Source organism: Pristis pectinata, chromosome 2 (assembly GCF_009764475.1).
Source record: "Pristis pectinata isolate sPriPec2 chromosome 2, sPriPec2.1.pri, whole genome shotgun sequence".
In the NCBI taxonomy this organism is placed as follows: domain Eukaryota; kingdom Metazoa; phylum Chordata; class Chondrichthyes; order Rhinopristiformes; family Pristidae; genus Pristis; species Pristis pectinata.
This window is the reverse complement of record NC_067406.1, coordinates 2,244,632-2,271,786: the sequence shown is the minus strand read 5'-3', so window position 1 is coordinate 2,271,786 and position 27,155 is coordinate 2,244,632. Positions and strand designations below refer to the sequence as shown.

General features: G+C 53.7%; 1 protein-coding gene across 2 annotated transcripts in view; it reads right to left on the bottom strand.

The window, feature by feature from the left end:
- Positions 1 to 2,728: 2,728 nt before the first annotated feature.
- The window catches only part of si:dkey-33c12.4 (uncharacterized protein LOC560112 homolog), a 56,354-nt gene continuing 31,927 nt past the window's right edge, over positions 2,729 to 27,155 (bottom strand). Inside the window, exons 8-18 of one of the 2 annotated variants that reach the window (XM_052010402.1) lie at positions 26,638 to 26,763; positions 22,880 to 22,928; positions 22,081 to 22,171; positions 16,969 to 17,110; positions 15,597 to 15,701; positions 14,698 to 14,785; positions 11,269 to 11,407; positions 9,171 to 9,245; positions 6,050 to 6,152; positions 4,127 to 4,229; positions 2,729 to 4,018 (exon numbers count right to left, since the gene is read on the bottom strand). In XM_052010402.1, coding sequence (XP_051866362.1) covers positions 4,137 to 4,229; positions 6,050 to 6,152; positions 9,171 to 9,245; positions 11,269 to 11,407; positions 14,698 to 14,785; positions 15,597 to 15,701; positions 16,969 to 17,110; positions 22,081 to 22,171; positions 22,880 to 22,928; positions 26,638 to 26,763 — 1,011 coding nt within the window. In that variant the 3' untranslated portion in view covers positions 2,729 to 4,018; positions 4,127 to 4,136. The remainder of the gene's footprint in view (positions 4,019 to 4,126; positions 4,230 to 6,049; positions 6,153 to 9,170; positions 9,246 to 11,268; positions 11,408 to 14,697; positions 14,786 to 15,596; positions 15,702 to 16,968; positions 17,111 to 22,080; positions 22,172 to 22,879; positions 22,929 to 26,637; positions 26,764 to 27,155) is intronic. The other variant, XM_052010403.1, reaches the window with a different exon arrangement.

Sequence of the window (27,155 nt, the reverse complement as noted above, 5' to 3'; positions counted from 1 at the left end):
AGACCCCTCACCCACCCCACTCCCCCTCCCCTGTCTTCCACAGAAACCTGTCCCAGTCCCACCCCTGCTGTGCCTGCACCGGACGGTCCCTCCACTCCCCCCCCCCACCTCCCCCGGTCGCTCTCAGATCCTATTTTCCTGTCAATGTCTTGGCCCCCACCCCGCTGAATTCTTGCACCACCTCCCAATCTTGCTGCTTTTTCTGGCAGCCGTTTTCCTTGGATTTTACACTACTTTCAGTTTCTCCCGTAGCTCATGGTTGGAACACTTTCCCTGTTGTGTCTGCTTTGCAAATCATACCCCCTCCCCGGCCCTGGGTTTTCAATCCCAGGGGCAGCGGCCAAAACTGAGAAGAGTCTTACACGGCGGGGCCGGCGGAGGTTCCTCACCAACTTGGAGGACGTGGAGAGGATGTTTCCATCAGTGGCAGAGTCCAGGGTCCGAGGGCACAGCCTCAGGGACGTCCCTTTAGAACTGAGACGAGGAGCAATTTCTTCAGCCAGAGGGTGGCGAATCTGTGGAATTCGTTGCCACAGGTGGCTGTGGAGGACAAGTCATTGGGCGTATTTAAGGCAGAGATTGATAGGTTCTTGTTGGTGAGGGGGTTAAAGGGAGAAGGTGGGAGAGTGGAGCAGACTCAATGGGCTGAATGGCCTAATTCTGCTCCTATAATCTCACGGTCTGTTTCCCATGGTAGGGGTGTCCAAAACTAGAGGGGCACAGGTCAAAGGTGTGAGGGAGAAGGTTCGAAGGGGATCTGAGGGGTAAGTCCATGGTCGGTGTGTGGCCTGGTCATAGTATTGTGGTTAGACCACACTTGGGGTACTGTGTCCAGTTCTGGTTGCCTCATTATAGGAAGGATGTGGAGGTGTTGGAAATGGTGCAGAGGAGATTTACCAGGATGCTGCCTGGATTAGAGAGTATGCATTATGAGGAGAGACTGAGGAAGCTAGGGCTTTACTCATTGGAGAGGAGGAGGATGAGGGGAGACATGATAGAGGTGTACAAAATATTAAGAGGAATAGACAGAGTGGACAGCCAGCGCCTCTTTCCCAGGGCACCAATGCTCAATACAAGAGGGCATGGCTTTAAAGTAATGGGTGGGAAGTTCAAGGGAGATATCAGAGGGAGGTTTTTTACCCAGAGAGTGGTTGGGGCGTGGAATGTGCTGCCTGGGGTGGTGGTGGAGGCAGGGACATTGGTCAAGTTCAAGAGATTACTAGATAAGCATATGGAGGAATTTAAAATAGGGGGATATGTGAGAGGAAGGGGTTAGATAGTCTTAGGCGAGGTTTAAAGGTCAGCACAACATTGTGGGTCGAAGGGCCTGTACTGTGCTGTTCTATGTTCTATACTGTACAACAGAGAAACAGGCCCTTCTGCCCACTGTGGCTGCACTGACCCTCATGCCTACCTATACTAATCCCACTTGCCTGCACTACAGTCAGAGCACGGATACAGGCCCTTCAGCCCAACCAGTCTATGCTGACCACGGTGCCCACCCAGCTAGTCCCAATTTCCTGCGTTTGGCCCATATCCCTCGAAGCCCCACCCGCATGAACCCACACCCCTCTGTGCCCGGCTCATTCAATTGCCTGTCCGGGTGCCTCTGACATGTTGTTTGTGTTCCTGCCTCCAACTCCTCTGGCAGCTCATTCCTGACACCAACTACTATGTGTGAAACTTACCCCTCAGATGCCCTTCTCCCTCTCACCTTGGACCTGTGCCCTCTGGTTTCAGACACCCCTACCATGGGAAACAGACCGAGAGAGGAGCAGAATTAGGCCATTCAGCCCATCAAGTCTGCTCCAGCATTCTCCCCATAACAACCCCTTCATCAACTAAGAACCTACCAGTTCTTGCCTTAAATATACCCAGTGACCTGGCTTCCACAGCCCTCTGTGGCAACGAATTCCACAGATTCACCAACCTCTGGCTGAAGAAATTGCTCCTCGTTTCAGTTCTAAAGGGACGCCCCTTTTTTCTGAGGCTGTGCCCCCTGGTCCTGGACTCTCCCACTGATGGAAACATCCTCTCCATGTCCACTCTTATCCAGGCCTTTCAGTATCTGGTAGGTTTCAATGAGATCCCCCCCCCCCCCCCCCCCCCCCCCCCCCCCCCCCCCCCCCCCCCCATCCTTCTGAACTCCAGTGAGTACAGGCCCAGAGACATCAAGCACTCCTCATACATTAACCCTTTCGTGCCCAGGATCATTCTTGCAAACCCTCTCCAGGGCCAGCACATCCTTCCTTAGATACAGGGCCCAAAACTGCAGACACTGGCTATCTACCCTGTCTCTCATGATTTGATAAACCTCCATCAGGTCACCCCTCAGCTTCCTTCGCTCCAGGGGAAACAGTCCCAGCATGTCAAATGCCTTCTTCACCACTCTGTCTACCTGCGTCCCCACTTACATAGAACTATGTACTTGTACCTCTCCTGTTCTACAACACTCCCCAGGGCCCTGCCATTCATGGCGTGTCCTGCCCTGGTTTGACTTCCCAAAAGGTGCACCTTCTTGCCAGCCACTAACTGATGGGTCTAGAACCCCTCCCTCACCAGACCTGGGTGGGCAGGCAGCCAGCCTCTGTACACCTCTCGCGCTGGCCTGTGTGGCTCACGCCTCTGACGCGATGGCCAGGGTGTGTCAGTGTGGTGATGGGACTCCCTGTGCCACACTGGGGGGTGTGTACACTCCTGCACGCCGAGACAAAACACACAGAGGCCGTGGATTTGCACGAATATATATTTGCAGTCTCTACCGCTCCTCATTTTGTTCAAATCATCTTTGATCTGGTTGTAAAAACTTGATTTTTTTTAATATATAAAGACATTGTGCATTTTATAAAATGTAAAATCAGCTCATTTATCATCTGGGAACCGAGTTTTAACAATTACACGGCACCCTATCCGACATGGCACCAGCAGGGGGGCCCTCGGTCTCCACCCACAACACAGTCCCAGAACCCGTCTGCTGGGAGTCAGTAAAGCAGCAGGAATGGCCTTGGGAAGACCAGGAGGAGCGGTGGGAGGAGAGTTCAGGCAGGGGGGCCGGAGTCACGGCAAGCAGCATTTGAAGGGGCTGTCAGAGACCAGGGGCCCCACCACTTCCCACCAAGGTGACGACGTCACTACAATCTGTGCTCACGGGGAGCCTCCACCCTGAGGTGGGCTCCTGATTTGACCGTGGGGGAGACATACTGCAAGTGACAAGTGCAGGGAAGTGGGACTATCGCCAAGAGGTTGCAAGCCTTCGCTATGACCTAACAGAGGGCCAGGAGGGCCCCTCAGGCAGTCAGTGGGGAGGGGCAAGGGTGTTCTTGGAAGGACACTGGGGACCCCACTCCACACCTGCCCATGGGGGGGGGGGGGGGGGGGGGGTGTAGGGCGACCGCACGTGCTCTCCAGAAGCAAATGCTGTAGATGTTCACCTGGCACAGACTCAATGGGCCGAATGGCCTGTGTCTAGGGAAACACGTGAAGGAGCTGCTCAGCCCGTGGTCCAGGCCCCCTGATGTGCTCTCCGAAGGAATGTGGTTGGTGTGTGTGTGCACGTTTGTCTGCGTGTGTGTGCTCGTGCTTGTGTGTGTGTGTGTGTGTGTGCATGTGCGTAAGTGTCAGGAAACTGCTTGTTCCTTCACAAACCCTCCCCATTAAACCCCCAGCAGTCTATCCGAGCTCATCATTCCCAACCCCACGTGGTCTTCCCGTCTCTTCAAGACTTGATTCCAGACAAAAAGCCGTCTCCGTCTCTGCCATCAAGCCGAGGTCGACTCTCTCCGAACAACGCCGGCTGGCCCCAGGGTCCATCATCCACCTCACACACCACGCGGGGGTCTCCGTCTCTCTCTCTCACACACACACACACACGCACACATGCACATGCACAGAGAGGTACATCCACCTGGTTCTGCCTGCCCGCCGGCCGAACCTCTGAACAGCGGGAGGCCCCCTCCGTCGACCGACCTTCCCCCGGGAGCAGCGCAGGATGGTGGGTGGGAGTGCCAGCCGGTCCCTGCTGGAGAGGCAGTGAGAAGCAGTTAGTCACTGGGCAGAGGGAGGAGCTGGAGCGACGGTGAGGGGTCCTGCAGTCTGCCCGGCTGGGCGATGAACGACGGCTACTTACACGGCTGACGTTAGCGGGCCGCTCCTGCCCTCCCTGCTCCAAGGTTCTTGTAGTTATTGTCAGGATGCCGGATCACCAACTTTGTTCCCTCCAGCTCAATACCCTGCAGGGGGAAGGGGAGAGAGGGGTGAGGGGGGGGAGGGAGAAGAGGGGGAAATCAGAGTGGCCAGAACGCAGTGACACCCCACCGCTCCCTCACACATCCCTCTGCGACTTTCACCAATTCCCTGCTCCCATCACCCTGACTCCCAGCAGATCCCCCTCCCCTCCCCCCAACCACTCCACCTCCCGGCTCTCAGCTGGAGGTTAAGTTCCACCGTGGGTACAGCTCTCCCCACTGCCGCGGACGTCTACAAGAGGCGATGACTCAGGAAGACGACCTCCATCGTCAGGGACCCCCACCATCCGGGCTGTGCCCTCTTCTCGATGCTGCCATTAGACAGGAGGTACAGGAGCCTGAAGACCCACACCTCACGGTTCAACAACAGCTTCTTCCCCACTGCTGACCTGAAAAACCCTAACACCAACTTTTATCGATGCACCACAGAAAGCATCCTATCCGGATGCATCACGGCTTGGTATGGCAACTGCTCTGCCCAGGACCGCAAGAAACTGCAGAGAGTTGTGGACACAGCTCAGCACATCACGGAAACCTGCCTCCCCTCCATGGACTCTGTCTACACCTCTCGTTGCCTCGGGAAAGCAGCCAGCATAATCAAAGACCCCACCCACCCCGGACATTCTCTCTTCTCCCCCCTCCCATCAGGCAGAAGATACAAAAGCCTGAAAGCACATACCACCAGTCTCTTCTATCCCGCTGATATAAGGCTATTGAACAGTAAGATGGACTCTTGACCTCACAATCTACCTCGTTATGGCTCTACTTGCTGACTGACCTGTTGCCGCCTCTGCTCCTCGTTGCCTGAATTGTGACCCCCCTCGGAGGGGTTTGCTCCCAGGGTCCCGAGACAAGCCAAGGAGCATGCATCCGCCCCGTCATTAGCCCAATGACTTCCGCTGCCATGTGGCAGGGTCCGTCTTGGTCACTGCCTCACCCCACCCACTGTCGGACCCCATCCACATCTTCTGGGCTGGTCCATTCCCTTTCACTGCTGACTGGGGAGCTCCCACCTCTCTCCGTAACCCTGGCGCAGACCACAACCTGCCTCTCACATCCCACCTCTCTGTCCAATTCACCCCCCCACTAAAATCACTGAACACTACCCCTGCCTCTCCAACAGCTCCCATCCTCTCCCCTCCCTCCCCAACCAGCCTCCCCTTGACCATCCATCCTCCCTCATCACCTTCCCCCCAAACACCCTTCCCCACCATCCCTTCCCCCTCCCCGGCCAACCCCTCACTCCCCAGACCACCCTCTAGTCACCAGCAGACATGCCCCCTCCCCAGTACCTGCCCCCCAGTGACCCCCGAAACCCCGCTGCTGCTTTAAGACCCGACTCAAATCTCTCCCTTTTGCCAATTGTTTGACCTGCTCCAAAATGACCTCACTGCACCAAACGGTAAAAGTACTACATAAATGCAAGATGCCCACAGCTGTGAACGGACTCAGAGACGGAGAGGTGAGACCGATGTCTGCACCGACTGTTCTGTGGAGGCCTCTGCACCCACACAGTCCGGGAATGGGTGAGGCTGCCCCCACCAGGAGCTGTGGACAGGACGTCCCAGGTAAAGGACATCTCTGCCCGTTTATTACCTCTGCTTATCACAAGGGGCTTTGTCCTGCTGCCCAACGGCTCCCACTGGTGGCAGCCGGCTCGAATTACGCTGTAGGCCCCTCTGACTGCCCCAGACACGTCTCACAGCCCTCCTCTGGACCCACAGACCACCTCCCCGCCCCAGCCCCCGCAGTTTTACCTCAGACCCATGGACACCCACCCTGCCCCAGTGGGCAGCCCGTGGTACCTGTAACTCTGCAATGGCACGTTCGGCTCCTTGTTTGGTGGTGAAGTTAATGAAGGCACAAAAGCGATCTTGAAGCATTCTGATGCTGTGGATGGTTCCAACACTGCAGCAGGGGGACACAAGCAGAGCCGTTCAATACGGTGAGGGGCATCTGCAGCCTGGCCTGGTCTACAAAGGGGGGTGGCAGAGGCAGAGGGAGGGCACGGGCGTGGCAACTGTACACGTCTCCCTCACAGGGAGGGAGGCTTGTGACTGCGGCCCACAGACCTGATCCAAACGCGATCCCACAGACCGGTCAGGGCCCCGAGCTCCCGTTACCTCAACCCTCCCATATCCCAGACAGGATGTTCTCCAAAGCTCAAGCCCAGAACCAGCCTCCCACAGGGAGCTCCTGCAGCACCCTCCCTGAAGCAGGGCATCATCCAGCCCTCTGAACTGCAAGTGTTTCACCCCCACCAAATCCCCAAAACCGCCCGCATCAGGTCTATCAGGTGCTTGTCTGCTTCCCGACAAATCCCTCCCACCATCGAGGGCATCTTCAAGAGGTGGTTCCTCAAGGAGGCAGCATCCATCACTAAGGACCCTCACCATCTGGGACATGCCCTCTGCTCACTACTACCATCGGGAAGGAGGTACAGGAGCCTGAACACCCACACGCACTTTTTTTATGCACTATATATTTATTTTGTAATTTGGAATTGAAATTGGTTTATTATTGTCACGTGTACCGAGGTCCAGTGAAAATCTTTGTTTTGCATGCCGTCCATACAGATCATTTCATCACATCAGTGCATTGAGGCAGTACAAGGGAAAACAATAACAGAATGCAGAATAAAGTGTTACAGTTACAGAGAAAGTGCAGTGCAGGCAGACAATAAGGTGCAAGGTCATAACGAGGTAGATTGTGAGGTCAAGAGTCCATCTTATCGTACTAGGGAGCCATTCAATAGTCTTATAACAGCGGAATAGAAGCTGTCCTTGAGCCTGGTGGTACGTGCTTTCAGGCTTTTGTATCTTCTGCCCAATGGGAGGGGGGAGAAGAGAGAATTTATGGTAATTTTATGTCTGCACTGTACTGCTGCCGCAAAACAACACATTTCACGTCATCTAAGTCAGTGATAATAAATCTATTTCTGGAGTCGGAGTGGTTACCAGGGTGCATGACCTTGGGGAGGAGGGGGTCCCCAACTTCTGAAGCCCACTGCTGGAGAGTGCGTCTAGGGGAAACCCTCGAGGGGTGAGGGTGAGAGAGGGGAGGAAGAGGACCAGAACCACAATGGAGCTGGTCACGGATACAGCTGCCGCCTTCCAGTGCAGGGAAGTAAACAGGAGTAGACCATTTGGCCCCTCAAACCTGCCTATCATTCACTGAAAACATGGCTCATTCTGGGTTCAGTTCCACTCGATTCCAACCCCACACCCCCCCACCCCCCCCACCACCCAGCTGGATGTATTTAAGAAACAGATGAATCATTTTCTGGACATGGGTCACGGGGATAGAGCAGGAACATGGCATTGAGACAGAGGGCCATGCATCAAGACAACTGCTCTGCCCAAGACAGCAAGAAACTGCAGAGAGTTGTGGACACAGCTCAGCACATCACGGAAACCAGCCTCCCCTTCTTGCTGCCTCGGTAAAGCAGCCAGCAGACCCCCCCCACCCCGCCACCCCCACCATTATCAAACTCTTGAACAGACCTCCTACACAATAAAGGTGAATTCTTGATCTCCCAATCTGACTCGTCGTTGCCCTTGCACCTTGTGTCTGCCTGCACTGCACTTTCTCTATAACTGTAACACTATATTCCGCATTGCCTTTTATCCCTCTTTTTACTACTTCAATGTATGGACAGCACGCAAACAAAGCTATTCACTGTATCTTGGTACATGTGACAATAATAAACCAATTACTATTTTGAAAGCAAGAGCAGACTTAAATGGCTTACACCTCCTCCTATTTTCTACGTTCCATCAGGATCAGTAAACCCATCACTTTCATACGTAATCCCAATGATTGAGCTTCCAGAACCCCCGGGAGCAGAGGATTCGGAAGATTCATGAGGACCACCTCTCCTCGGTCCTGAGTGGGCGACCTTTTCTCAAGGCTGCTGCTCCGGGAACAGACCCTGTGGCCCGAGGAACACACCCTCAGTCTCCAACCCCCCCCATCAATCACCCCCAGCGTTTCCTGCCTTTCAAGCAGATCACCCCTTGTTCTTCCAAATCTGGATAAAATGAGACTCAACAACCTCACAAAGCCTGTGAGACACAGATCCCCAGCCCCCTACACACCCACCCAGAGCCCCTCAGTGTGTCACAGGTCCCCAGCCCCCGACACACCCACCCAGAGCCCCTCAGTGTGTCACAGGTCCCCAGCCCTCTACACACCCACCCAGAGCCCCTCACTGTGAGACACAGGCTCCCAGCCCCCTACACACCCACCCACCCACGCACTGTGAGACACAGGCTCCCAGCCCCCTACAGACCCACCCAGAGCCCCACACTGTGAGACACAAGCTCCCAGCCCCCTACAGACCCACCCAGAGCCCCGCACTGTGAGACACAGGCTCCCAGCCCCCTACACACCCACCCACGCACTGTGAGATACAGGCTCTCAGCCGCCTACACACCCACCCAGAGCCCCGCACTGAGACACAGGCTCCCAGCCCCCTACAGACCCACCCAGAGCCCCGCACTGTGAGACACAGGTCCCCAGTCCCCTACAGACCCACCCAGAGACCCACACTGTGAGACACAGGTCCCCAGTCCCCTACAGACCCACCCAGAGACCCACACTGTGAGACACAGGTCCCCAGTCCCCTACAGACCCACCCAGAGACCCACACTGTGAGACGCAGGTCCCCAGTCCCCTACAGACCCACCCAGAGCCCCGCACTGTGAGATGCAGGTCCCCAGTCCCCTAAAGACCCACCCAGAGACCCACACTGTGAGACACAGGTCCCCAGTCCCCTACAGACCCAGCCAGAGCCCCGCACTGTGAGACACAGGCTCCCAGTCCCCTACAGACCCACCCAGAGCCCCGCACTGTGAGACACAGGCTCCCAGTCCCCTACAGACACACCCAGAGCCTCGCACTGCCCCCACTAACAAAATGACTCACGTTTCAAATATCATGCGCAACGATTCTTCAGTGATACGAGTGGTCACATTTCCAATCCAGATCGGAAAGAGTTTGCTGGCAAAACACAAGTTTTCCACTGTTAGAAGCAGAAGGAACCCACACTTGGTCTGCACAATGATACAGGGTCAGGACACACCAAGCACAGCCTTCCACATGATCTGCCTCTGTAACCTCATCCAACCCTGCAGTCCTACAGGATCTCCACCTCAACATCAGCAGCTGTGCCGTTCGCTCCCAATGTCCCAAGTTCCAGATTCCCACCCTGGACCTCCCTTTCCCCAAGATACTCCATATCCAGTCTTTGGCCAAGTTTTTAGTCATCTCTGTTAATACATCCTTCTGGGCCCTGATGCTGAGCCTGGTCTGGCAGTTATTCCTATAGAGCACATTGGAGGTTTTATCTGTGTAAACGGATGCCGTCACAACCACAAGTGGAGATTGCACATGGCCTGAAGCCCCATCGACTATGAAGATAAAAGCACGGACGTGACTGGTCGACTGCAGTGATGCACTGATCTTGGCAAGAAGATGAGAGGTGGGCAGGGATAATTGAGCAGAGATGTGAATCTGGGTTTTTATATAGCTGGGGGGTGGACAGAAGGGGCGGGAAGGGCATACAGAGCAGGATGGATGGAAGAGGTGGGAGGTGGACAGACAGGGCTGGAAATGGTGCACAGAATGGATGAATGTAAGGGGTGGGGAAGTGAATGAAAGGGGCTGCAAGGGTACACAGAGCAGGAGGTGGTTACAGATAATGGCAGGATCCATCACAGCATTGATGTACAGAGGGATCTCAGGGTCCAAGTCCATAGCTCCCTGAAAGGTGGGGTGGTAAACCAGGCAAACGGCACACTTGCCTTCATTGGTCAGAGCACTGAATATGAAAGTTGTGAAGTCGTGTCACAGCTGTATAAAACTCTGGTTAGGCCACACTTGGAGTACTGTGTGGGGGCTTTGGAGGGGGTGCAGGAGAGGTTCACCAGGATGCTGCCTGGATTGGACAGTATTAGCCGTGAGGAAAGGTTGGACAAATTTAGGTCATTTTCTGCAGGGCTTCAGAGGCTGAGGGAAGACCTGATAGAGGTTTATAAAATTATGAAGCATAGATAGGGTAGACAGTCAGTCTGTTTCCTGGGATGGGAAAGTGAAATACTAGAGGATACAGGTTTAAGGTGAGAGGGGGGAGTTTAAGGAGATTATTTAAACAGAGAACGTGGTAGATGTCTTCACGTTGCCAAGCAGATACAACAGCAACACTTAAGAGGCATTTAGGCAGTTTCAGAGGGATATTAAGACAGGTACGAACAGGAAGGACACGGATCATGTGCAGGCAGAATTAGCATCGTGGTCAGCAGAGACATAGTGGGCCTGTTCCTGTGCTGGACTGTTCTAGGTTCCATGATATGATAGAGGTGTACAAAATATTAAGAGGAATAGATAGAGTGGACAGCCAGCGCCTCTTTCCCAGGGCACCAATGCTCAATACAAGAGGGCATGGCTTTAAAGTAATGGGTGGGAAGTTCAAGGGAGATATCAGAGGGAGGTTTTTTACCCAGAGAGTGGTTGGGGCGTGGAATGTGCTGCCTGGGGCGGTGGTGGAGGCAGGGACATTGGTCAAGTTCAAGAGATTGCTAGGTAGGCATAAGGAGGAATTTAAAATAGAGGGATATGTGGGAGGAAGGGGTTAGATAGTCTTAGGCAAGGTTTAAAGGTCAGCATAACATTGTGGGCCGAAGGGCCTGTATTGTGCTGTACTGTTCGATGTTCTAGATTCTATCGAAACACCCTGGACCGTTGGATCTCCTGTTGGGGTGGTGGTGGGGCGGGGAGTGACCGTAGGCAGAGAAAGGGCTGGGTTACAGACTGCAGTGCTCTCCTGTTACAGACCTGTCCAGAGCTGCATCACCACGTCTCCCCTCTGCCAACAAGGTGCGCACTCTGTAAACACAAATAACGACCGTGCAACGTAGGAGCAGAGTTCAGGCCAAGGCTGCTCTCCATCCTTTCCCCAGCTACCAGCTCCACAGCCATTGCAGCTCCACCCAGTGAGGGCTTCACTCCCGAACAGAGCACTCACCGGGGGTGCTGTGCTGACACCGACACCACAGGTTTGTTTTTTTGCTGGTTTGAGTGTTTTTTCACACGTACAAAGTCCTTATCATCTCCGTCCACTATGGATATGCTCGAGTTTATATGGCTATTTCGAGGTTTCTGAGCTGGAGCAAGGAGAGGAGAGGTCAGGCAGGGGAGAAAAGAGGCTTCGTCACATCTCGAAGTAGGTCAAACAATCGCTGCAGAAAATCCTGTGGTAGGAGGAGCACCCCCCCCCCCCCCCATGATAGAGGGCCACCCCTGTGGTAGAGGGGTCCACACCACCCCCCTCCCGTGCTTGAAGTGCCCCACCACCCCCTGTGGTAGAGCCACACACACCCCCCCCCCATGGTAGAGGGCCCCCCCCCCCCCCGTGGTAGAGGGCTCCCACACCCCCCCCCCGTGGTAGAGGGCTCCCACCCCCCCCCCCCCCCCCCCCCGTGGTAGAGGGCTCCCCCCCCGCCCCCGTGGTAGAGGGCTCCCACACACCCCCCCCCCCATGGTAGAGGAGCCCCCCACACACACACACACACACACCCCCGTGGTAGAGGGGCCCCACACATTCCCCGTGGTAGAGGGGCCCTATACTCCACTGTGGTAGAGTGGTCCCACACACCCCCCCCCCCGTGGTAGAGGGGGCCCACACACACCCCCTGTGGTAGAGGGGCCACACAACCCCTGACCATGGTAGAGCCACACAAACACACACACCCCCGTGGTAGAGGGGCCCCACACACATACACCCGTGGCAGAGGGGCCACACACACACATGGTAGAGGGGCCATACACCCCTCATGGTAGAGGGGCCCCCATACACCCCTGTGGTAGGGACCCCACACCCCCGTGGTAGAGCCACAAACACACACCCCCGTGGTAGAGGGGCCCCACACAACTCCCCCCCCCCCCGCCCGTGGTAGTGCCCCACCACCCCGTGGTAGAGGGGCCCCACACCCCTTGTGGTAGGGGAGCCCCACACCACCCCCCCACCATGGTAGAGGGGCCCCACACACCACCCCTGTGGTAGAGGGGCCCCACAAACACCCTCATGGTAGTGGCCCCACAACTACCCCCCCCCCCCGTGGTAGAGGGGCCCCACAACCCCCGCCCGTGGTAGGAGCCACACAAACATACACACACCCGTGGCAGAGGGGCCCCACACCACCCCATGGTAGAGGAGCCACACACACACATGGTAGAGGTGCCCTACACCCCGTGGTAGCCCCACACACACCCCCCCCCGTGGTAGAGGGGCCCCACACACCCCCCCCCCCGTGGTAGAGGGGCCCTATACCCCAGTGGTAGAGTGGTCCCACACACCCCCCCCACCGTGACAGAGGGGCCCCACACCCCCCGACCGTGGTACAGGGGCCCCACAAACACACCCCCGTGGTAGAGGGGCCCCACAACCCCCCTGTGGTAGAGGAGCCACACAAACACACACACCGTGGTAGGGGCCCCACAACCCCACCCCTGTGGTAGTGGGGCCCCTCACCCCACACCCCCTGCTAGAGGTGCCCCACCACCCCCTGTGGTAGAGCCACACACACACACACCCGTGGTAGAGGGGCCACACACACGTGGTAGAGGGGCCCCCCACACCCCCCGCAGTAGAGGGGCTCCACACTCCCCTCCCATTGTAGAGGGGCCCCACACACACACACCCGTGGTAGAGGAGCCACACACACACACACACCCCCGTGGTAGAGGAGCCACACAAACACACCCCCGTGGTAGAGGGGCCCCACACACACACACCCATGGTAGAGGGGCCCCACACCCGTGGTAGAGGGACCCCACACCACCATGGTAGAGGGGCCCCACACCCCCCCGTGGTAGAGGAGCCCCACACACACACACACCCTCCGTGGTAGGGGCCCCACAACCCCACCCCTGTGGTAGGGGGGCCCCTCACCCCACACCCCGTGCTAGAGGTGCCCCACCACCCCCTGTGGTAGAGCCACACACACACCCGTGGTAGAGGGGCCCCCACACCCCCCGCAGTAGAGGGGCTCCACACCCCCCTCCCATTGTAGAGGGGCCCCACACACACACACCTGTGGTAGAGCCACACACACACACGCCCCCGTGGTAGAGGGGCCCCACAACCCCCCTGTGGTGTGGGGCCCCACAAGCCCCCTGTGGTAGAGGGGCCCCACAACCCCCGTGGTAGAGGGGCCCCCCCCGTGGTAGAGGGGCCCCACTCACACCCCCCGCATGCTAGAGGGGCCCCATGCACACACACCCCTGTGGTAGAGGGGCCCCATACACACACACCCTGGTGGTAGAAGGGTCTCACACCCCCCCGTGGTAGAGGGCCCCACACCCCCGTAGTAGAGGGGCCCTACACACACACACCCGTGCTAGAGGGGCCCCACACACACACCCCCGTGGTAGAGGGGCCCCACACAACCCCGTGGTAGAGGTGCCCCACCACCCCCTGTGGTAGAGGAGCCACACCCCAGTGGTAGAGGGGCCACACACACGTGGTAGAGGGGCCCCCCCACACTCTCTGTGGTAAAGGGGCTCCACACCCCCTGTGGTAGAGGGGCCCCACACACACACCCCCGTGGTAGGGGCCCCACGACCCCCGTGGTAGAGCGGCCCCACCCCCCCATGGTAGAGGGGCCCCACACCCTCGTGGTAGAGGGGTCCCACACCCCCCCGTGGTAGAGGGGTCTCACACCCCCCGTGGTAGAGGGGCCCCACACACCACCCGTGGTAGAGGGGCCCCACACCACCCCCCGTGGTAGAGGAGCCACACACACACCCCCCTGTAGTAAGGGGCCCCACGACCCCTGTGGCAGGGGGGCCAAACACACACACACACGTGGTAGAGGGGCCCCACGACCCCCGTGGTAGAGGGGCCCCACACCCCCCCCCCCCCGTGGTAGAGAGGCCCCACACACACTACTGTGGTAGAGGAAACCAAACGCAGAACCCTGAGCTCCCTGCCACTTTAATTCCCCATCCCATTCCCACTCTGAGGCCTCCTGTACTGTTACCACAAAGCCCAACATTAGTTTGAGGAGCAAAATCTCATCTCCTGTCTGGGCACGTTGCAGTCTGCGGGGCTCAACATCAAATTAACAACTTCAATTAACTTCTGGTCACCCTGTCCGAACCAGCCACCAACCACCTATCTGATCTCATCAGCTCTGCTCCCCCCTCCCAACATCTGCAGTAGAGGGAGTTTACAGTAGCAGCTCACCCACCAACTACATGGGATGTGGGAGGAAACCGGAGCACCCGGGGGAAACTCATGGGTGACAGGGACACCGTGCAAACTCCACATAGACAGCATCAAGGGTCGGGATCAAACTAACCACTGAGCCACCCTTTTCTCACTCCTCCAGGATTTGTGGGGGGGGGGGGGGGGGGGGGGTGGTGGAGAGAAGAAAGACAGCCCAGTTCTCACCTGATGAAAACAATACTTCTAGTGCTTGTTCAAAGCTTCCATGTATCTTTAGAGTCTCCTCACATTGTTGCTGTGTAAAACCTCGCTCCTGTAATCACAACAAACACAGCAGGTTTCCCTGTTAGAGCTGGAGTTGGACAGGAACCCTCAACTTAATGGACCCTGGGATGCTGGCAATGGGTCACAGGCTGAGCACTGAACAGACAGCTCCCTGCTAACCTTGGCTCACATCACTTCAGTGGACCAGCAAGGCAAAGACATCCCCACGTGGCAAAGGCTTGGCTCAGCTGCTTACGGCGCCGGCAGGGGAAAGGGTTGGATCACATGCCGGGGATGTGCACTCCATGCAGGCTGATGGGCAAGTGTCACGCTGGGGGGAGCGCCACACTGGGGGGAGCCTAAATGTGACTGTTTGTTTCACTGAGACATTTGGCCCACTTTCAGCCCTCAGGCAGCCTTAGATCAGGAAACTGTCAGCACATCGACTCAGGTGGGAGCCTAAGTCCAAGTGACTACTGAGACCATACACCAACACACAGACACCCACACTCACTGCCTGACACAGCACAGACCATACACCAACACAGACACCCACACTCACTGCTTGACACAGCACAGACCATACACCAACACAGACACCCACACTCACTGCCTGACACAGCACAGACCATACACCAACACAGACACCCACACTCACTGGCTGACACAGCACAGACCATACACCAACACAGACACCCACACTCACTGCCTGACACATCACAGACCATACACCAACATAGACACCCACACTCACTGCCTGACACTACACAAACCTTACCCAACCCGTATAAACACCAACACACATACTACTCTTCCCATAACGAACAGCCCCACTCATGGGGCTTCCCTCTGACACTCACCATCATGAGTTTCGTCTGTACTTGAAGTAGTTCAAATTCTGCATCTTTACAGGAACTGTCAATCCGCAGCACCTCCCGAAAAGCCTCTATGGCCTCTGCGTATCTCTGCATGGGGAAGGACAGACCAGGGTTACACAGACAGAAAAGTCATGCAACAAATTCACAGGACCCTTGCTCCTGTGCTGGGAAATCCCGGGAGCTCAGTTGAGGGAAATACTGGAAGGGATGAAGCAGCCCTGTGTGGTACTTCTGGAACAACAACAGGAGCCTGGGTCACAGGTTGGAATCCCGGCTGGACCAGTTGTAGTGATTCACAGAACAGATCCGTGAAGTCAGAGTGTCACATAACCCCAACAGCTTCCTGTGCTCAGGAAGGGAAGAGCCACCCATCCCACTCTCACCTCCAAACAACTGTAGCCCCACACAATGCCGTTCACTCTTAATGTCCTCAGGAATCACGTGGCAGTTAATAAACACCCACCCAACAGGTCAATAAACACCCTTCAAGGGTCAGGAAGTTATGTTGCAGCTTTATAAAACTCTAGTTAGGCCCACATCTGGAGTGTTCAATTCTGATCGCCTGTTACAGGACGTGGGGGCTTTGGAGAGGGTGCAGAAGAGGTTCACCAGGATGCTGCCTGGATTAGAGGACGAGAGCTATAAGGAGAGGTTGGACACACTTGGGTTGTTTTCTCTGAAGCGGCGGAGGCTGAGGGGAGACCTGACAGAGGTTTATAAGATTATAAGAGGAATAGATAGACAGTGGTATCTTTTCCCCAGGGTTGAAATGTGCTGCCAGGTGTGGCGGTGGAGGCAGATATGATAGAGGTGTTTAAGAGGCTCTTAGATAGACACATGAATATGCAGGGAATGGAGAGAGATGGACATTGTGTAGGTGGAAGGGATTAATTTAGTTAGATATTTAATTGTTAGTTCAACTAATCTGGCACAATGTTGTGGGCCGAAGGACCTGTTCCTGTGCTGTACTGTTCTGTGTTCTACACTCTATGACGACCACCCGACTGGGAATGGAATGAGAATCAATAATATTGCAAATGCTGGAAATAAAACCAGAAATAAAAACAGAAAATGCTGGAAACACTCAGCAGGTCGGGAGGCATCTGTGGAGAGAGAAAGAGAGTTAACGTTTCAGGTGGATGATTGTTCAGCAGAGCATCCAGAGATACCAAAGTCCAGAGGACTCGGGGACTAGCACGTGCAGGAACAGTGGACAGTCTGATGAGAGGTGGGGAAGGAGGGAATAAAGTCTCAAGGACAGTAAGTGAGATGCAATCACCAAAACATAACCATTAGGCCTCAGAACTCAATTATAAACACAAGTAATTCAGAGCGAAGCAGACACTTCCCATACCTTAACTCCAGCCAGTGCTCGAGCTTTCCTGAAGTAGCCCTTTGGCCAGGAGGGATTCAAGGTCAGTGCGATGTGGGCGTCATTCAGCGCCCGGCTGTACTGCTGCAATCTCTCGTAGCAGTAGGAACGGTTTCCAAACAGCCTGCCGATTAAAATGGTACACATCATAAAACCCCTGCAGTGAGCACAGAACTGAGTCAGACACAGAGTGAAGCTCCCTCCACACCGTCCCATCACACACTCCCAGGTTCAGACACAGGGTGAAGCTCCCTCTACACCGTCCCGTAACACACTCCCGGGGTTAGACACAGAGTGAAGCTCCCTCTACACCGTCCCATCACACGCTGCCGGGGTTAGACACCGAATGAAGCTCCCTCTACACTGTCCCATCACACGCTGCCGGGGTTAGACACAGGGTGAAGCTCCCTCCGCACCGTCCCATCACACACTCCCGGGGTCAGACACAGAGTGAAGCTCCCTCTACACTGTCCCATCACATACTCCCGGGGTCAGACACAGAGTGAAGCTCCCTCTACACCATCCCATCACACACTCCCATGGCAGGGCCACCCTTCAACCATCTCCCTGTGGTGGGTTGCGATCTTGGCCCTCTAGCAGCAGCTGTGTGGAGGAAGGTGGGGACTCAGTTTGGGCAATGGGAATCCACCACCAGCGAGCATTGAGATAGGTTCCTGCAGGAACCTCACACTGTTCCAGGAGGAGGGGGTTCCTGGATTGGCAGTGTGGGGGGTGGAAAGCATTTACAGGAGTCAGCTCAGTTCTGGTTGCTGTGGGGTGGTCATCTTGGGAGTCAAGGGGTTCTGTGGCCTGGGTCTGACTTTTGTGTGCTGCTGCTGGTGAAAGTTAATGGGTCCTCATGGGCACCCCTTCACTTTGGGAGAGGAGTGCATCAGGGATGCAGCAGTTATATCCACTCGCGTTGAGCCATTCCTGAGGAGGAGGGTGACGGGTCTGTCTCTGTGCCGGCCAGGTGTGGAGGTGGTTCTCTCAGATGATACAGACAACGTGCTCCTTGTGGTCACAGATCCTGCTCACCTGTGGAAGATGCACGAGTGCCCCTCGATTTCTTCAGCCTTACCCTCCTCATGGATCAACTGGGGGGAAGTGTTCTGGACCCTCGTAGAAGGTCAGTTAGGGTGCACTTGTTGTCAGGGATGAGACTGTTTGCATGGAACACCACGCACCTCCCCTATCTGGGTCTACCGAGCCTTGCCGAGGAAGACTGGCTGGCAAACCGCAGGAGCTGGAGGTGAGAGTCACCAACCTGCTAGGGTGCAGGACAGGACTGCTCCAATATTCCTACAGGGACTGAAGGCTGGTCATAAACCAATTGGTGACCTCCATGCTGTGGTACCGGTTGGTGACTGATCCCATCCCTCTGCTTGCCAGCAAGATCCAGAAGCTGGTGAATTTCACCTGGGGCAAGACCCAACACTGGGTCTCTGCCATGTGCTGAGTCCTGAGGGCAATCAGTCACTGGTGTGTGTCCATACCCAGGTGGTGACTCTCCACCGTCAGACCCTGCAGAGATACCTGTATGCTGAGCGACCTCCCAGATGCCATGCGCTGGAAATGTATTTTTTCTGCCTGGGCGCTGCCTTCATGGTGATATACAGCTCACAGTGCGGGCATCAACCACGCTGCTCTGTAGGAGCTGCCTTTTACCAGGACCTTTGCAGAGTCAAAGCATTCCCCCGCCGGCGGAGGAAGGTGTTCTGGCCTGTAGCTGAAGCCTCCCGGAGTCACATCAGAGTTGAGGGGTCTCAAGGGTGTGTGGTGACCCCAACCGAGCTGACCCCCAATCAGCCAGAATTACTCGTCGGACCCAGGCCCCAAATCCTCCTTTGGAGCTGGTCCCGTGCAACTTGGGTTGTTGCTCAGAGAAGCCCTCCGCACCATTCCACCCAGAGGGGTCGCCAGTGGAGGTCCCTCTACGTGGGAATCCTCCCTTTGCATTGTACACCTGGGGTGGAGCAGTGCCGTGCAATGGGTTTTTAAGAGATGAAGTTATGAAGGGACTGAGTCAGTTAGACGTATTTTAGAAGAACAACTCACAGAAACCTACAAAATTCTAACAGGACCGGACAGACCAGTTGCAGGAAGGATGTTCCTGATGGCAGGAGTCCATGACCAGGGGTCACCGTCTGAGGAGAAGGGGTAGGCTGTCTAGGATGGAGGCAAGGAGAAATTTCTCCCAGAGAGTGGTGAACCTCTGGAATTCTCTCCCAGAAAAGGCTGTTGAGGTCAAATCATTAAATACATTCAAGGAGTTAGATATAGTTCTCAGAGTTAGAACGTTTAAGGGATGAGGGGGGGGAAAAGCAGGAGCAGGAGACAATTTGGATCATAATGACAGAGCAGATTCAAAGCTCCTCTGAGTATGGAGAAGTTGCTCAAGTTCTAGTTACACTTCAGCCCCATGCTCCTGATCTTTGGGCACAGTGGAGGGGTACAAGTTGGTTAGGGGACCTCCACATTGGTCCACTCCTGGATCTGGCCGTGGCCATTCACAGGCGCAGGTAGTGGCCGTAGAGGGGTCATAGAGGGGTCCATCTGAACTGACTGCCCCTGTGCCTCTGGAGATGGAGCACTCTGTGTCTACAATCTCACTGTGAACCCTTCTGGGACTGATGGGCACTGCAGGGGCAGAAGTGCGCCCTGGACAAGGAGGACACATTAATGCAAGTGTATTCTTGCTGCGTTAATTCATTTTAAAACCAAAAATAAGAATCACAAAATGGGAGCCTGGGAATGAAGGCCAAAGATCTGGATTAGAGACAGTGTCCAACTCCCTCTGATCACACACTCTCCAAACAAAGAATGGGTTTTACACTAGCTCAATGTGAAAGAATAAATTTAGTCCCATTATTTAGTTTTGATGAGTCAATGAAAAAGGCGACAATCAAAACTGCAATTTAACATCAGAGAGAGTGAATGGAGTGCAGGATCAGGAATTATTGGCAGGCCTTCAGTAAACTTATCGCTGGGTCTATATTTACTGATACTTCAGCTGAGTACTGAGTACTGTTGGATAGATCCAGGGATCACCCGAGTGCTGTCCAAAGTAGATTCTCAGAGCCCTGGTTACGTTTATCCTTCAACAATAGTCCAGCAGATTATCTGGTCATTATCACACTGCTGTGCTGGGATTTTTCTGCACACATTTAAGCAGCCACTTCCTGTATGTTTGTTTCATTGACAGGACCGAGATGTCAGTGGCACGGCCAGCATTTATTGCCTATCCATAAATGCCCTTGGTAAGGTGGGGGTGGGCGGCCTCCTTGAACTGGAATGGTCTTCGTGATGAGGGTGCAGGGAGGAAGCTCAAGGGAAAGCGAGAATTTCCGAGTTAACCTGGCGTGCAACTTGCAGGGGTATCCACAAGTGGCGGTGTCCCCCTGCACCTGCTGCCCCGTCTTGGGGGCAGGGGCTTGGGAGATGCCACTGGAGTAGCCCAGGTAACTGCAATGTATTTTGTAGGTGGCCCTGGATGATATCAAACTGCTTGAGATTATTGGGGTCATAGTCATACAGCATGGAAACAGGCCCTTCGGCCCAACTGGTCCATGCCAACCACAGCATCCTCCCTGCTAGTCCCAGTTGCCTGCGTTCAGCCTATAACCCTCCAAGCCCCTCCCCTCCATGGACCTATCCAAATGCCTCTCAGATGTTGCAATTGTACCCACCTCCACCACTTCCTCTGGCAGCTCATTCCACGTACTCACCACCCTCTGCGTAGAGAAGTTACCTCTCAGCTCGCTTTTACACCTCTCCCCTCTTATCTTGTATCTGTGCCCTCTAGTTATGGACTCCCCAACCCTGGGGAAAAGATTATGACCGTCCACCTTATCCATACCCCTCATGATTTTATAAACGTCTATGAGAGTCACGGTCATCCAGGCAAGTGTAGAGTATTCTGTTACAGAAAAATAAAAACAAAAGCCCTGCAGATACTACAAAGCAAGAGGTAAAAATCAGAAAATCTGCACTCAGCAGGTCAGGTAGCATCTTTGGAGGGAGAAACAGTTTATTATTGTCACATGTACTGAGGTACAGTGAAAAACTTTGTCTTGCATCCAGACAGATCATTTCATCACATCAGTGCATTGAGGTAGTACAAAGGAAAACAGTAACAATGCAGGATAATGTGTTACAGTTACAGAGAAAGTGCAGTGCAGGCAGACAATAAGGTGCAGGGTCATAACGAGGTAGATTGTGAGGTCAAGTCCATGTTGTTTTTCTCTCTACAGATGCTGTTTGACCCGCTGAGTGTTTCTAGCAGTTTATTTTGTTTTTATTTCAATGTTCCATCACACTCCCGTCTTGTAGCTCTTGGATACTGGAAAGGCCTTGGGGTGCCGGCAGGATTCCCAACTTCTGATCTACTCCTGCAGCTGCAGTATTTTTGTGATCCACAGGAGGTTGATGGAAGGGGACTCAGCAACGAGAATGCCAAGGGTAGGTGGTCAGACTCTCCCTCATTGGAAATGCTCATCACCTTACACTAGTGCGGCATGTGCATTATTTGCTACTCACCATGCTTTGAAACATCACAGCCAATGTGTCTAGTATCTGTTCAACCACTGCTTTTAAGACCATGGGATGTAGGCCACCAGGTCCACGGACGTTGCAGTCAGATATGACAGAGGCGTTTAAGTGGCTTTAGGTCAGGCACCTGACTGGAGGGATAGGGATCGTGTGCAGGCAGAAGGGATTAGTTTAATTTGGCATCATGCTTGGCACAGACATTGTGGGCTGAAGGGCCTGTGCTGTACTGTTCTGTGTCCTATGCATATCCTCTCACTGTTAACACAGACCAGAACAGCACAGGCCCTTCAGCCCACAATACTGCCAAATTTATTAAGCTAATGATGCCTAATTAAACTAATCCCTTCTGCCTTCAGCTGTTCCATCTCCCTCCACTCTCTGCACATCTATGTGCCTGTCTAAGGGCCTCTTAAACACCTCTATCATATCTGCCTCAAGCACCACCAGCTTCCGAGTCCTCACAGTGACGTGCCACACCACACCACACCCCACCCCACCCACCTTCACAATCAGCAGCCAGCAATGTCGGGTACAGGCTCTTACCTATATTCCTTTGGATCATATTTAATCGCTTCTGTAAAGTATCCCACTGCATCTTCATAGCGCCCCTTATTAGCCATACTGTTACCCTGTACTGAGGGAAACAATAAACCAGTCAATGTGACCAGAACACTTCAGCCCATCAGCTGCACCCTCTCAGACCTACGTCTAACTGTTCTATCACACTTCTCCCACACAGCTTGTCGAACCCAGTCTCCAAACTCATCCCCTGATCTTCCACAACAGATACCCAGCAGCTCCTGGTTCACGGACACTATTCAGTGGAAAGTTTTCTCATCATTATCCAAGTCTCCTCACTGGCATTTCCCAGCCTCCAAGCATTAACACCTCCACAATGCCAATCGCCACACTGTGTACTGTCCTTGTGAGAATTGAGAGTCTCTGTGACTCTTCACATCCACCCACCCTTCAGCCTCTCTGCCCCAGTAACTGGTAGCTCTCGCTTCTCTCGCACTCCCTGTGCTTCAGTCACCTGCCGTCAGGGCACCTTCACCACTTCTCCCCATTGTACTCTGTCCCAGAGTTGATGAAGCTTCAGCCACAGCCCCACAAAACCTCACAGATTCTCTCTCTCCCCTCCTCAGCCCCCCTCGTGTCTCTCTCCGATCCCCCCACTCTCTCCATTCCCCCTCTACCCTGTCTGTCCCCCGCTCTCTGAGTGAGCTACACTTCACACCCCCCTCTGTCTGTCTGTCTCCCAGTGTTAATTATCTTTGTTCCATAAGTCCTCTGCCAGTGACCTGAGCCTGAGATCGTACATCTACACTAACAGATTGCTTACCTGCCAATTCCAAAATCTTGGCATTCAAAGTATTTGAGTCCACAGGATGCTGAGAAAGGTAAAGCAACAGTAATTAATACACCATCTTCCTACTCACACAGTACCCTCATCACTATGACACTTGGGCCCCAGTTATTCCCGATCTATTATGATTTGCATGAGGGAATTGATAAACCGGTTTATTATTGTCACGTGTACCGAGGTACAGTGAAAAACTTTGTTTTGCATGCCATCCATACAGATCAATTCATTACAAGTGCATTGAGGTAGTACGAGGGAAAACAACAACAGAATGCAGAATAAAGTGTAACAGTTACAAAGAAAGTGCAGTGCACACAGACAATAAGGTGCAAAGTCATAGCAAGGTAGATTGTGAGGTTAAGAGTCCATTTTATCGTACCAGGAAACCGTTGAATAGTCTTATAACAGTGGGATAGAAGCTGTCCTTGAGCCTGGTGGTACGTGCTTTCAGGCTTTTGTATCTTCTGCCTGATGGGAGGGGGGAGAAGAGAGAATGTCCGGGGTGGGTGGGTCTTTGATTATGTTGGCTGCTTTACCGAGGCAGCGAGAAGTGTAGACAGTGTCCGTGGAGGGGAGGCTGGTGTCTGTGATGTACTGAGCTGTGGACTGAATGCAATATTGTGATGTTTGGCGATGACACAAAACAAGGCGATTTAGTTGAGCGGGTGAACAAAAACATGAGAGTATAACGTGGATACTGTCCGCTCTCGGTGCGAATTACTGCAAGGTGGTGTATTATCTAAATGGTGTTAGCTTGGGAAGGGTCAATGGACGAAGTGACGGTGCTCTTGTTGACCAGTCACTGGAAGCAACCACACAGGAAAGTGGTGAAGGTGACAACGATATAGGACAGTACAGCACAGTGTGGGCCCTTTGGCCCACAATGGTATGTTGGCCTTCGTAGCAAGAGGACAGAGTACAATATAATAGGGGCTTGCTGAGACCACTCAGAGTATTGTGGGCTGGTTTGGATTCCTGATCTAAGGAAGGATACACTTGCCATACAGAGAGTGCAACAAAAACTCACATTCCTGGAAGGTAGGACTGCCAGATGAAGTGAGAATGGGTTGAATAGGTTTGTATTCCCTTGGGTGGAGAAGGTGGGGAGAAGATCTCATTGAATCGCATACATTTCTGACAGGGCTGGAGAGACAGTACGTAGGAGGTTTCTCCTGTCGTAGTGTCCAGAACAAAGGGTCAGTGTCCAGGTACAAGGGTAGGGGAGTCCAAAACTAGGGGGCATAGGTTTAGGATGAGGGGGAAAGATTTAAAAGGGACCTGATGGGCAACTTGTTCACACAGAGGGTGGTGAGTATATGGAACAAGCTGCCAGAGGAAGTGGGTGAGGCAGGTACAATAGTGTCATTTAAAAAGCACTTGGACAGGTACATGGAGGGGCCGGGCTTGGAGGAATATGGGCTGAACGCAGGCAAGTGGGACTAGCTGGGTGGGCACCATGGTCAGCATGGACTGGTTGGGCCGAAGGGCCTGTATCCGTGCTGTATTGCTCTATAACTTGAAGAAATTTAGAGTTTGAGATGAGGAGAGATTTCTTCACAGAGGCTGGTAAACAAGTTGTATTTGCTACCACAAAAAGGCCAAGTTGTTGAATATATTCAAGGAAGAAGGAGATACCTCTCCAGATAGAAAAGACATTGAGAGGTTTGGGGAGAGAGCAGGAACGTGGTGCTGGGAAGGACAATCGTATTAAAGGTACAGCAGGCAGGAGGGGCTTGATCACCTCCTATTTTCTACATTTACTTTAAATGAAACAAAGATGTCTATGATAAATTGTTCAGCATTGTCTGGGGGTAGGGAAATCCCACTTGTACCCAGTGAAGTCCCAGCACTGATAAACGGCTGAGATTCTGCCTGCTATACTATTCTGTGTAACATCACAGGCCTTTCCACATCTAGTAGAGGAGGCAAACTGGCCTCGATTCAGTGTCACAGCCAAGTAATGAATTGATCTGTGCGATCGGTTTATAAGACAAGTTTTTCACTGTACCTTGGTACAAGTGACAATATTGAACCAATACCAATACCAAGTGACGGTGCCTCTACACTGCACTCCCTCGGTACTGAGTGACGGTGCCTCTACGCTGTACAGCACTCCCTCGGTACTGAGTGACGGTGCCTCTACGCTGTACAGCACTCCCTCGGTACTGAGTGACGGTGCCTCTACACTGCACTCCCTCGGTACTGCACACATAGCCCACTGTATGAACATGTGCCCTGCACAGGATTGCTGAACACAGAGGAGTCCATGCAGAACATGCAGCTCCTTGTAGAGCACTTCAGTTGGTGCCACTCACCAGCTCAGCCCCTGAACCCTGTAAAACCACATGCAGAGGCTACTTGGCCCATCAGTCATTCATGGCTGATCCTTTGCTTCTCAATGTTTCCTTTACACTTCACATTTCTCCCTGTTAAATTCAATCCCAACTTATCTGCCCGTTCAGCTGGCCTACTTCCTCACGTAGTCTATTACAGTGGTATCCTGACTGGTTGCACCAGGGTCTGGTACGGCAATTCCAACACACAGGAACACAAGAGGCTGCAGAAAACGGTGGACACAGCCCGGTCCATCACGGGCACATCCCTCCCCACCCACTGACGGCATCGACAGGAGGCGCTGCCTCAAGAAGGCAGCATCTATTATCAGGGATCCCCACCATCCGGGTCGTGCCATTGTCTCACAGCTCCCATCGGGCAGGAGGTACAGAAGCCTGAAGTCCCACACCACCAGGTTCAGGAACAGCTACTTCCCTTCAACCATTCAGTTCTTGAACCAACCTACACAACCCTAACCCTACCTCAGCAACGGAACACTACAGACCACCTCTTGCACTGCTGTGGACTTGTCTCTGATTGTGCAAAACAAGACACTAGTGCAAAAAAAAGTCTTTTTCTTCACTGTCTTGTATAATTTATATTCTGTGTGTTGTCTGTACCTACGTGCCCGTGATGCTGCTGCAAGCACGTTTTTCATTGTACCCGTACCTCACTCTACTCGTGCACATGACAATAAAGTCCACTTGATTTGAAGTCGTGGCCCCAGGTACTGACCTCAAGGGACCACCAATATCACGGACACACCCCTCCTGGGACTCCGTCTTTACCTCTCGCTGTCTTGGTGAAACAGCCAGCATAATCAAAGACCCCACCCACCCGAGACATTCTCTCTTCTCTCCTCTTTCATCAGGTAGAAGATACAGGAGCCTGAGGGCACGTACCACCAGACTTAAGGACAGCTTCTACCCCACTGTGATAAGACTATTGAACTGTTCCCTTATACAATGAGATGGACTCTGACCTCACGATCTATCTTGTTGTGACCTTGCAGCTTATTGCACTGCACTTTCTCTGTAGCTGTGACACTTTACTCTGTACTGTTATTGTTTTTACCTGTACTACATCAATGCACTCTGTACTGACTCAATGTAACTGCACTGTGTAATGAATTGACCTGTACGATCGGTTTGTAAGACAAGTTTTTCATTGTACCTCGGTACAAGTGACAATAATAAACCAATACCAATACATCCTCCAGTTTGAACAATAACCCTTCACCACTGTCCTTAGGCTAACCGCTCACAGCATGGTGGTTTACCAACCCAGGTTATTGTAGCCAGTGTGCCACCAGGTCAGTGTGTGTGGGGAAGGGGCATCTCACATGGATTACAGAGTTCCCTGTCACTGTTGAGAGGCCCAGCAATGACCGCGCACCTCCTTACCTCGAGCTTCTTTTCAGCTTTCTTCCTCTCAGCCTCCTTCCTCTCAGCTTTGGGTTTGATATTCATTTTGCGCTTTATCTGATTGGCAGCTTTTGAGACAAAAGAACTGGACATATCCCATTCGTCCTGTGAGGGGGAAAGGTGGTGTCAGATGTCAACCCATCCTCAAGCTCAGAGCTCCAGCCTCCTGCCTCAACCAACACACACGGGATGGGAGCAAGGACAGAGGAATGGGCACAAAACCCTTCATTAAACCCCTTCCCCGCTAAATGGGACAACGGGAATCTTTTCCACCCAAAGGGTGATTGAATTATTGAACCAGACCGTACAGGGACGGGGGGGTGGGAATTAAATAAATCTGTTGACTAAAGGATCAAGTGACGTGGCAGTGTGGTGGGGACAAGCAGAGGGCAATATATTGGGGTAGGGAGGCACGAAGGGAGAAAATACATCCAGGAGACAGGTGAAGGGCTAGGGTCACTCAAAATTCAGAGATGCAAAGGGACTTGGGAGTCCTC